The sequence below is a fragment of the Narcine bancroftii genome, chromosome 3 (assembly GCF_036971445.1).
Source record: "Narcine bancroftii isolate sNarBan1 chromosome 3, sNarBan1.hap1, whole genome shotgun sequence".
NCBI lineage: Eukaryota > Metazoa > Chordata > Chondrichthyes > Torpediniformes > Narcinidae > Narcine > Narcine bancroftii.
Window position 1 is genome coordinate 323,094,090 of NC_091471.1, and position 12,849 is coordinate 323,106,938.

Sequence of the window (12,849 nt, forward strand, 5' to 3'; positions counted from 1 at the left end):
ATCTATAGAACGACACATATCCTATTGGCTTTGCAAAGCTGCCAGTAATTAGTCCATCTAAGATGTACCAGTAGCCTTGCGGAGTTAATGGACACAATGAAATCCATGGACATTGATGGTGTGTTGCACTGAAAGTTCAGAATTGCCTTTACATAGTGCCCTTCTTGGCCATGGGCCACATGGGTAGTCTGAGAATTCTGGTGATGCTGGTATAGGACCCAGAGTGGGTCACAGAGCACAGGAGTGAGAGTTGGGCAGTTGGATAGAGGGCAAGAGAATTTAAATGAGCTTTTGTCCATGGAGGGTAAAAAGGAGGGGCTGGTGGTAATATAGTTGGGGGTTTCAACTGCGGCAGACTGAAGCCTTGAATTGACTACATTGAATTAATTTAAGATCTCAAGCACGAACATTAGCGAGGCCTTTAACAAGATCCTGTATGGTAGGCTGGTCTGGGACAGCAGATCTCATGGGATCCAGGGTGCTGGTTTCGGATGAGACTAAAGTTGGTGGTATAGTAGTGGACAGTGAAGAAGTTGATCTGAAATTAGAACAAATTGGGGATGCACTGGGAGAGCAGGATCAAAGATGGACAAGTGTGGTTGTTGTAGATTAAAGTAGGGCAGGATTTACATGATGAATGGTTGGGCCCGGGGGTTTGTAACACAACAGAGAGACTGGGGCAGTGGTAAACCTTAACCTAACCTGGTGGTTTTCGTACCTTTTGAATTTGAAGTTGGGGGCTGCACTTTACCAGGTTCAGGCAGTAGCAATGATTTTTGAATCCTCTTTGGCCAGAAGGTTGGAGAATGGCAAATGTAGTCCCCTTGTTTAAAAAAAAGTAATAGGGAGAATCCTGGGAATTATAAACTGGTTCAGTGGGTGTGCAAACTATTGGAGAGGATTCTTAAGGTTAGAATCTATGAGCATTTGGAGAAGTCCAGTCTACTCAAGGATAACCAGCATGGGTTTGTGAAGGGAAGGTTGTGCCTCATGAGCCTAACTGAGTTTTTTGAGGAGGTAACAAAAGAAATTGATGAAGGTAGGGTGGTAGATGTGGTCGACATAGATTTTAGCAAGACATTTGACAAGGTCCCCCACGAGAGACTTGTTCAAAAAGTAATGAAGCACAGGATCAGTGGAATGTTGGCTGTGTGGATAAAAAATTGACTTACAGGTAGAAAGCAGAGAGTAGTAGTGAAAGGAAAGTTTTCTGCCTGGAGGTCGGTCGGTGACTAGTGGAGTGCATCAAGGATCTGTTCTGGGACCCCTGCTCTCTGTGATCTTTGTAAATGACCTGGATGAAGAGGTGGACAGATGGGTCAGTAAGTTTGTGGGTGACGCGAAGGTTGGAGGAGTTGTAGATGGAGCTGAAGGTGGTCGTAGAGATAGGGTGCAGAGTTGGGTGAAGAAGTGGCAGATGGAGTTCAATCTGGATAAAAGTGAGGTGATACATTTTGGAAGGACAAACCAGAAGGCTGAGTACAGGGTTAATGGTCAGTTATTTCAGAGTGTGGATGAACAGAGGGACCTTGGAGTCCAAATCCATACATCTCTCAAGGTCGCTGCACAGGTTGATAGGATAGTTAAGAAGGCCTATGGGATGCTGGGCTTCATTAATAGGGGGATTGAGTTCCGGAGCTGAGAGGTCATGTTACAATTCTACAAATCTCTGGTGAGACCACATTTAGAGTATTGTGTTCAGTTCTGGTCTCCTCATTATAGAAAGGATGATATACGTTCTATAATATTGCTAAGACTTGTAGGCTTGTATTATAAGGAGAGGCTGAATAGGTTGGGACTTTTTTGCATGGAATGTAGGAGACAAACAGGGACCTTTTAAAGATCTCTAAAGTCATGATGGTTATTGATGAACAAACACTCAAAGGCTTTTTCCCAGGAAAGGAGAATTTAAAACTAGAGGGCACAGATTAAAGGCAAATGGGGAAAGATTGGAAAGGCATCTCAGAGCACCTTCTTCACACCGAGGGATTGGGTGGCAGAGAAAGTGATAAAAGGGGGGATAATGGTAATGCTCACGAGAGATTTAGATGGATATATGGATAGGAAAGGTTTGGAGGGATATGGACAGAATCAGGCAAATGTGACTAGATAGTACAAATTAGAAACAAGGTCTACAAAATAATGAGAGGCATAGATATGTTGGACAGCCAGCATGTGTTTCCTAGGGTGGGAACAACAACCACTAGAGGACACGTATATAAGATTAAGGGAGGGAAGTTTAGGGGAGACATTGGAGTTGCCGAGGCCTGGAACGCCTTGCTAGGAGTGGTGCTAGAGGCTGAAACATTAGGGGGCTTTAAAAGACTATTAGATAGGCACATGGACGAAAGGAAAGTAGCGGATTATAGGGTAGGGAGGGTTTAGCACTTTTATATGGTTCGGCACACCATGGAGGGCCAAAGGGCCTGTACCGTGCTGTAATGTTTTAATGTTATAAGATGGTTATAATATGAATGTTTGGCGCAAAACACCAAATTTCTTGACAAATTCTGAATCTGAATCTGACTCTGAGCTTGGTTGGGCAAGTTGGGCTGAACAATCTGGGTCTGTGTTGTGGAAGTCAATGATTCTACCCCCAAATCTACCCTTGCAGCCCTGATTATAATATCAACCGTCAGAGGAAACCTGCACAGTCACAAGTAGAACATGCAAACTTCATCCCAACAGCACCCTGAAGTTAGAACTAAATCTGGTGCGACAGACCAAATTAAGGACAACATTGGTTGCTCATCAAAGATCCCAAAGACAACTCTTGGCAAATGGAAGCATCCATTGTAGTTGGTAATGAACTTCAGTTTTGCTTCCACAAATAATTGACGTTTGTGATTTGAGATTTGACCGGAATTTCCACTATTACCATTTTTGCTGAACCATCTGTCCTATAATTGGGAACTGACCCCATCACTGTTTGCAGAACTGGTGTGTGGTGTCACACTACACCTCAGAATCCCTCTAGATCCAGGAATACTTTATGGAGGATGAACCGTGGTTGTTTTCCCTTGTGGAGCAAAGATTGAGGAAGACTGGGAGGTTCCGGGGACATTGGTGTGGAGGCAATGGTCATGATTTCTGACCATATTTTATGCTCTGGTGTTTCAGAAAAAGCTTCATGGACGTCAGGCAGAAGTGGACTCACTGATACAGGAGACAACTGATGAGATTGGAAAGCTGAAACAAAAGATCGACTCCATTAAAGTAAGTAACACTGTGTTTTACAATTGTCTTCTGGTCTTAGTCAATGCCTCAGGATGAAACTGACTTGGTTCTCAGGTGCCTGATGTGTTCAGTGCTACATGTACAGGGTGGAAGGCATCAGATGGCAAAGATGGTGAAGTTTAGCTGTCATTACTTATTGGGTTTCTGTGCTCTCCCAATCAAGGGCACAAGGCTCTCAAAGTGACCCAAATGTTCCTTCTCTGGTCTGAGCCAGTGTCAGTTGGGCAGGGTGAATGTTCCTTCTCTGTTCTGAGCCAGTGTCAGTTGGGCAGGGTGAATGTTCCTTCTCTGTTCTGAGCCAGTGTCAGTTGGGCAGGGTGAATGTTCCTTTTCTGTTCTGAGCCAGTGCAGGCCACAAGTCCCAACAAGCTGACAGAAGTTACATTCTCAAAGAACCTCTGAGAACATCCTATACCAGCAAAGTATAGGATGTCTTGGACATATGGTGAGTAAAAGTGATGTCCTGGATGGAGGTAACTAACTGGATGTAAAAAAAAATGATTCAGAAGGTAGTCACAGGTAAGGGAAATTTTTAGATATATATTTTGCTCCTCTAGTCATAGACAGTGGGAATGGAAGCTAAGGCAGGGATATGCTCCTCTTGCAGAATGTGGATCAGGGAAGCCATCAGGATCTCTGACAACTTAATCTGAGAGAAGTGCATCCAGCTGCAGCTTCTGACAGGCTGTTAAGGAATTGGAGCTGGAGTTGGATGAACTCTGGATCACTTTGGAGGCCAAGGGGATGATGGACAAGAGTTACAATGACAACTATCACAGCTAGGAGTCAGGAGAAAGGTAGATGGATGACAGTCAGAAGAGGTAAAGGGAACAGACAGGCAGTGCAGGGCTCCCATGTGGCTGTTCCCCTCAATAACAAGTAGACCATTTTGGATACTATTGGGGAGGATGACCTACCAAGGACAAAACCCCAGTGATCAGGTCTCTGGCATGGAGACTGGTCCTGTGGCTAAGAAGGGAAGGGAGGAGAAGAGGCAAGCTGTAGTGATAGGGGACTCCATAATTAGGGGGACAGATAAGAGGTTCTATGTGAAGAAATCAAGTATCGCAGATGGTTTGTTGCCTTACTGAGGCCAGGGTCCAAGGTATCTCAGATCGAGTTCATGGCATTGTCAGGAGGGAGGGTGAGCAGCCAGATGTTGTGGTCCATGTAGGGACCAATGATGTGGGTAGGAAGGGTGGGGAGGTCCGGCAAGGAGAGTTCAGGGAGTTAGGCACTAAGTTGAAGGACAGGACCTCCAGGACTATGATCTCAGGATTAGAAAAGGAGGATGATGCAGCTCAACACATGACTAAAAACCTGGTACAGGAGGGAGGGCTTCAGGTTTCTGGATCATTGGGCTCGTCTAAGGAAGGTGGGACCTGTCCTGATGGGACGGTTTGGATCTGAGCTGGAGAGGGACTAATATCCTTGTAGGAAGGTTTGCTAGTGTTGCGCCATTGGGTTTAAACTATATTTCCAGGGGAGGGGAACCAGGGTGCCAGAGTAGATATAAGTGTGGAGGAGGGGAAAGATGATGTGAAAATTACATGCACCGTTAGAAGTCAACATGTTGTAGTGGTGGAAATGTTCTCAACTATTTCAATGCAAGGAGTATTGTAGGAAAGGCAGATGAGCTTAGAGCATGGATTGGCACGTGGAATTAAGACATTGTGGCCATTAGTGGAACTTGGTTGCAGGAGGGGCAGGATGGCAGCTCAATGTTCCGGGCTTCCGTTGTTTCAGATGTGAAAAAATGTGGGGAATGAAAGGGGGAGGAGTGGCGTTGCTCATCAGGGAAAATATCACAGCTATGCTCAGACAGGACAGACCAGAAGACTCATCTACTGAGGCTATATAGGTGGAGCTGAGGAACAGGAAAGGTCTGACCACACTCACCGGGTTGTATTATAGACCGTCCAATAGTCTATGAGATTTGGAGGTGCAATTCTATAGAGAAATAGCAGACAGCTGCAGGAAACATTTCAGATTCATATTTATTATCAGAGGACATATGTGACATCACATACAACCCTGAGATTCCTTTTTTCTGCAGGCGCGGCAGAATTACCACTAAGTGGTAGTACAAAAATTAAACTGTACACAGTGTAAAACATAAACAAACAGTCAAAAACTGAGTGTGCAATACAGGAGAACAAAAGAAAATCAATAAACTGGCATGTGCGAATCCTTAAATGAGTCTCCAATTGAGTTTGTTGTTGAGAAGTCTGATGGTGAAGGGGTAGCAGCTGTTCCTGAACCTGGTGGAGCAAGTCTTGTGGCACCGAGACCTCTTTCCTGATGGCAGCAGGGCGATCAGAACATGTGCTGGGTGGTGTGGATCTTTCTTTTTTTTTTTTTTTTTTTTTTTTTTTAATTTTTTATTTTTCACACCATAAATCACAATAGCCATGATATACACTTTTTCTTTTCCACACATTTACAGTGACTTTTTCTCCCTCCCCCCTCCCTCCTCCCAAGCCACCCCCCCATCCCCCCCCCCCTCTCATCCATTTTAGTTATACAATCTAGGTTGCATTAATTCAGTTAGACAATGTTGTCATTCAACAAAAATACACCAGAAATTCTACTGAGTCCATTCTTTTCTTCTCTTCTCCTTCCATCAACTTAGGTAATGTTTGTTCCCGGTAGGTTTTCGCTATTGTATTTAATGTAAGGCTCCCATACTTGTTCGAATATTTCAATATTATTTCTTAAACTATATGTTATTTTTTCTAATGGAATACATTTATTCATTTCTATATACCATTGTTGTATTTTCAAATTATCTTCCAATTTCCAGGTTGACATAATACATTTTTTTGCTACAGCTAGGGCTATCTTAACAAATCTTTTTTGTGCATCCTCCAAGTCAATTCCAAATTCTTTATTTTTTATGTTACTTAGGAGAAAGATCTCTGGATTCTTTGGTATATTGTTTTCTGTTATTTTATTTAATATCTGATTGAGATCATCCCAAAATTTTTCTACTCTCTCACATGTCCAGATTGCATGAATTGTTGTTCCCCTTTCTTTTTTACATCGAAAACATCTATCAGACACTGTTGGGTCCCATTTATTTAACTTTTGCGGTGTAATGTATAGTCTGTGTAACCAATTATATTGTATCATACGCAGCCTCGTATTTATTGTATTTCTCATCGTTCCAGAGCATAACTTCTCCCATGTTTCCTTTTTTATCTTTATATTTAAATCTTGTTCCCATTTTTGTTTAGTTTTACCATTTGTTTCCTCATTTTCCTTTTCTTGCAGTTTAATATACATATTTTTTATAAATCTTTTGATTAACATTGTATCTGTAATCACATATTCAAGGTTACTTCCCTCTGGTAAACTCAAGTTGCTTCCTAATTTATCTTTCAAGTAGGATCTCAGTTGGTAATATGCCAGCGCTGTATCTCCCGTTATATTGTACTTATCTCTCATTTGTTCAAAGGATAAGAATCTACTTCCTGAAAAACAATTTTCTATTCTTTTAATCCCTTTTTTTTCCCATTTTCTAAAGGCAAGGTTGTCTATTGTAAAAGGGAGTAGCTTATTTTGCGTCAATATTAGTTTTGGTATTTGGTAATTTATTTTATTTCTTTCTACCTGAATCTTCTTCCATATATTGAGGAGATGGTGTAATACTGGAGAAGTTCTATGTTGTACCAATTTTTCGTCCCATTTATATAATATGTGTTCAGGTATCTTTTCCCCTATTTTATCTAATTCTAGTCTCGTCCAGTCTGGTTTTTCCCTTGTTTGATAAAAATCTGATAGGTACCTTAATTGTGCGGCTCTATAATAATTTTTGAAGTTTGGCAATTGTAAGCCTCCTTGTTTATACCATTCTGTTAATTTGTCTAGTGCTATCCTCGGTTTCCCCCCTCTCCATAAAAATCTCCTTATTATTTTCTTTAACTCTTTGAAGAATTTTTCTGTCAGTTGTATTGGCAATGCCTGAAATAAGTATAGTATCCTTGGAAAAATGTTCATTTTAATACAGTTTATCCTTCCTATCAGTGTTAGTGGTAGCTCTTTCCAATGCTCTAAATCGTCCTGTAATTTTTTCATTAGTGGATTGTAATTGAGTTTATATAATTGGCCTAGATTTTTGTTTATTTGCACACCTAGGTATCTTATTGCCTGCGTTTGCCATCTGAATGGGGATTCCTCCTTAAATTTTGAGAAATCCGCGTTATTCATAGGCATTGCTTCACTTTTATTTACGTTTATCTTGTATCCCGACACTTCTCCATATTCCTTCAATTTCTTATATAGTTCTTTTATTGATAGTTCTGGTTCTGTTAAGTACACTATCACATCATCCGCAAACAGACTGATTTTATATTCCCTGTCTTTTATTTTTATTCCTTTTATATTATTATCTCTTCTTATCGATTCTGCTAGTGGTTCTATAGTTAGCGCAAACAATAATGGTGATAGTGGGCATCCCTGCCGCGTTGACCTGCTTAAGTTAAATTGCTTTGATACATGTCCATTTACTGTCACTTTCGCTAACGGTCCCTTATATAATGCTTTAATCCAATTAATATACTTCTCCGGTAAACTGAATTTTTGCAATACTTTGAACAAGTAATTCCATTCTACTCTGTCGAAGGCCTTCTCTGCGTCTAAAGCAACTGCTACTGCCGGTGCTTTATTTCCTTCTACTGCATGAATTAAGTTAATAAATTTACAAATATTGTCTGTTGTGCGTCTTTTTTTGATAAATCCAGTTTGGTCTAAATTTACCATTTTCGGTACCTGTTCTGCTAATCTGTTCGCTAATAGTTTAGCTATTATCTTATAATCTGTGTTTAGCAAAGATATTGGTCTATATGACGCTGGTGAGAGTGGATCTTTCCCTTGTTTTAGTATCACTGTAATTATTGCTGTTTTACATGAATCTGGTAAGTTTTGTGTCTCATCAATCTGGTTGATTACATCCAGGAGGGGCGGTATTATTAGGTCTTTAAATGTTTTGTAGAATTCTATTGGGAGTCCATCCTCTCCTGGTGTCTTATTATTTGGTAAATTTTTTATTATCTCTTGTATTTCTACTGTTCCAAATGGTTCTGTTAATTTATTTTGTTCCTCTATTTGTAGTTTTGGTAGTTCAATTTTAGTCAAAAATTCATCTATTTTCCCTTCTTTCCCTTCGTTTTCGGTTCGGTATAATTGTTCATAGAATTCTCTGAAGCTTTCCTTAATTTCTTTTGGATTATATGTAATTTGTTTGTCTTTTTTCCTTGTTGCCAATACCATTTTCTTAGTTTGCTCTGTCTTAAGCTGCCATGCTAGGATTTTGTGTGTTTTTTCCCCTAGTTCATAATATTTCTGTTTTGTCTTCATTATATTCTTCTCCACCTTATATGTTTGTAATGTTTCATATTTTATTTTTTTATCCGCCATTTCTCTTCTTTTGGTTGTATCTTCCTTTATTGCTAATTTTTTTTCTATGTTTATTATTTCCCTTTCCAACTGCTCTGTTTCCTGATTATAGTCCTTCTTCATCTTGGTTGCATAACTTATTATTTGCCCTCTAATGAATGCTTTCATTGCGTCCCATAGTATAAACTTATCTTCCACTGATTCCGTATTTACTTCAAAGTACATTTTTAATTGTTTTTCAATAAATTCTCTAAAATCCTGTCTTTTAAGTAGCATGGGGTTTAATCTCCATCTATACATTCTTGGAGGGATGTCTTCTAGCTCTATTGCCAATAACAGGGGTGAGTGGTCCGATAATAGTCTAGCTTTATATTCCGTTTTCCTAACTCTCCCTTGTATGTGGGCTGATAACAGGAATAGGTCTATCCTTGAGTATGTTTTATGTCTAGTCGAGTAGTATGAGTATTCCTTTTCTTTTGGGTTTTGTTTCCTCCATATGTCCACAAGTTTCATTTCTTGCATTGATTTAATTATAAATTTGGTTACTTTGTTCTTCCTGTTAATTTTTTTCCCCGTTTTATCCATATTTGGATCCAAATTCAGATTGAAATCCCCTCCTATTAGTATGTTCCCTTGCGTATTAGCTACCTTCAAAAAGATATCTTGCATAAACTTTTGATCTTCTTCGTTAGGTGAATATATATTAAGTAGATTCCAAAGCTCTGAATATATCTGACATTTTATCATAACATATCTCCCTGCTGGATCTATTATTTCCTCTTCTATTTTAAATGGCACATTTTTGCTAATTAATATAGCCACTCCTCTTGCTTTTGAATTATACGATGCTGCTGTTACATGTCCTACCCAATCTCTCTTTAATTTCTTGTGCTCCAATTCAGTTAAATGTGTTTCTTGGACAAATGCTATATCTATTTTTTCCTTTTTCAGTAAATTTAGTAGTTTCTTCCTTTTAATTTGGTTATGTATTCCATTAATATTTAGAGTCATATAGTTCAGCGTAGCCATTTTATATTTTGTTTATCTTCTCTTTCCGTTTTTCCATCATTACCTTTCCTCCTTTTCCATTTCTGTTTTCTTATTTTCAACTCTTTACCAGACAACATTCCTACAACATCCAACATTTTCCTTATTCTCCTATTTCTATCTTCTTTATCCCCAATCTCCCCTTCCCCTCCTGAGTTGCCCTTTATCCCTTGTCGGACAACCACATCTCCCCTCTCCATTTGGATTTGCGAATCCACTCGCAAGCGTCAACTGATTTTGCAGTGACCGCTCTTTTCCCCCCACCCAGCCCCCCCCAGAAAAGATTTCGTTTTTTATATGTCACAAAGGTCACTCTTTTAGTTCCCTCCTTATTCTCTCTATTCCATTACCTTCCCTTATTAATTCTTGTCTATACTTTCTATGTTTTCCTCTAATTACAGATACTTTCACATATGCCCATTGTCTCTATTCACTCTTATACCTCTTTACCCGCATACATATCAATCGTGGTCATTTTTACCCTCCTTACCCGTCTTCATCCCTCAGTCTATTTTTGTCTTTACCCACATACATATCAATCGTGATAATTTTTGCTCTCATTACCCGTCTTCATCCCTCAGTCTATTTTTGTAATTGTTCTGCAAATTTTCGTGCTTCTTCTGGATCCGAGAATAGTCTGTTTTGTTGTCCTGGAATAAATATTTTCAATACCGCAGGATGCTTCAGTGTAAATTTATATCCTTTCTTCCATAAAATCGCTTTTGCTGCATTGAACTCTTTTCTCTTCTTTAGGAGTTCAAAGCTTATATCTGGATAAATGAAGATTTTTTGCCCTTTATACTCCAGTGGTTTGTTGCCCTCTCTTACTTTTTCCATTGTCTTCTCCAATACCTTTTCTCTTGTAGTATATCTTAGGAATTTTACTACAATAGATCTTGGTTTTTGTTGTGGTTGTGGTTTAGGGGCCAATGCTCTATGTGCCCTTTCTATTTCCATTTCTTGCTGTAGTTCTGGACATCCTAGGGCCTTAGGGATCCATTCTTTTATAAACTCCCTCATATTCTTGCCTTCTACATCTTCCTTAAGGCCCACTATCTTTATGTTATTTCTTCTGTTATAATTTTCCATTATATCTATTTTTTGGGCTAGTAATTCTTGTGTCTCTTTAGTTTTTTTATTAGATTCCTCCAATTTCTTTTTTAAGTCTTCTACCTCCATTTCTGCTGCTATTGCCCGTTCTTCCATCTTGTCCATTTTTTTCCCCATTTCTGTTAAGGTCATATCCATTTTATTTATTTTCTTTTCTGTGTTGTTTATTCTTCTTCTTAAATCATTGAATTCCTGTGTTTGCCATTCTTTAAATGACTCCATGTATCCTCTAACAAGAGCAAGTACTCCTTTACCTTGCCTATCTTTTCTTCTTCTATTTCCCTGTACTCTTCCTCTTCCTCTTCTTCTTCCTCTAGGTTGACCATCTGTTGTTTCTTTGCTGCCCTTTCCTCCTCTTCTTTCTTGTTTCTATTGTCTTCTGTGGTCTCTTCTTGCTGCAGGTGTTCTGCAGCTGTCGTTGCCGGCTGTGGAGATCGACTCCCCAGCTGGTCCCCCCTCCCGTCGGTGTGTTTTTTTGTATGCGCATCGCGCATGCGCGACTCCTCGCGCATGCGCGGTTGCGCACTTTTACTCGGCTCTGTGAGCCATTGTTGTAGTTCTCTTTCTACCGACCTGAGGTAGTGGGGTCTTCTCTCCACAGCGGGCCTCTTCGGACAGGTAAGGCCTTCACCTTTTTCCTCCGTTGTCTTCTCTTCCTCTCTTCTTTCCGTTGATTTTGATTTTTCTCCTTTTGTCTCCATCTTCTTTCCACCTTTATATTCACTTTTCTTTAACTTGTATTTCTGTGCCTTTGTATTTTCTCTTATTTTTCCCGACTTTTCTGGAGAGGGCTGGAGTTCACCGTCCGGCCACTACTCCATCACGTGACTCCTCCTCGGTGGTGTGGATCTTTGATGATAGCTGCTGCTCTCCAACAGCCGGATTCCCTGTGGATGTACTTGATGGTGGGAAGGGTTTTACTTAGATGTCCTGGGCTGTGTCCACTACCATTTGCAGGCTTTATGCTCAGGAGTGTTGGTGTCCCCATACCAGACCATGATGCAGCTGGTAAGCACACTTTCTACCACTCCTCTATAGAAATTTGTTAGGGTTTCTGATGTCATATCGAACCTCTGCAAACTCCCAAGGAAGTAGAGGTGCTGACGTGCTTTCTTCATGATGCTATTAGTGTGTTGGGTCCAGGAAAGATCCTCTGAGATAGTGACTCCCAAGAACTTAAATTTTCTCACCCTCTCCACCTCTGATACCCCAATGATCACTGGATTGTAAACCTCTGGCTTTCCATTCGTGAAGTCAACAATCAGCTCCTTGGTTTTGGTCACATTGAATGTGAGGTTGTTGTTGTTGCACCATTCAGCCAAGTTGTCAATCTCCCTCCTGTTCACTGTCTCATCCCCTTCCTTTATACAACCCACTGCTGTGGTATCTCGGCAAATTTGTAGATGATGTTAATGTCGTACAGAGCAACACAGTCATAGGTGTAAAGCGAGTAGTGCAGGGGGGCTGAGAACACAGTTCTATGGGGCTCCGGTACTGATAGAGATTGTGGAGAAGAATTTCTTACCACTCCTCACTGATTGTGACGAATTGGAGAGACAGAGATAGGGAAAGGTAAAAGTGGGGTGTTTAACAAAACCCAGAGAAGTCGACATTAATTCTGTATGGTTGGAGGGGCCCAATTGGAAGATGAGGTGTTGTTCATCCAATTTGCAGGTGGTCTCAATCTGGCCATGAATGAGACCATGGACAGACGTCAGGACGGAATGGAACAGGGAGATAAAATGAGTGGCCATAATGAAGCCTGTTCACAAGGAGACTGAATTCTGAGATTTCCTGGTTCTGGCCCATTCTGCTTCTTCCCTGAAAGAAGGGCTCAGGCCCGAAACGTTGGCGATATAACTTTGTCTCCTACAGACGCTGAAAAGACTGGCCGAGCTCCTCCAGCAGTTTGGTGCATTTACTACAATCACAGCGTCTGCAGATTTTCGTGTTTCGCCCAGTTACATTAACCCTCATCAATCGTAGTTTTATTTTCCCCATGTTCTCTTCATTCAGAGTTTTCTCTGGAGGTGACAGAGATGATTGATGAGGGTAAGA

General features: G+C 40.5%; 1 protein-coding gene across 1 annotated transcript in view; it reads left to right on the forward strand.

Moving 5' to 3' along the window:
- Window positions 1-12,849, forward strand: part of LOC138756863 (uncharacterized) — an 82,606-nt gene that overhangs the window by 50,450 nt on the left and 19,307 nt on the right. Inside the window, exon 17 of the mRNA XM_069923257.1 lies at window positions 3,121-3,216. Coding sequence (XP_069779358.1) covers window positions 3,121-3,216 — 96 coding nt within the window. The remainder of the gene's footprint in view (window positions 1-3,120; window positions 3,217-12,849) is intronic.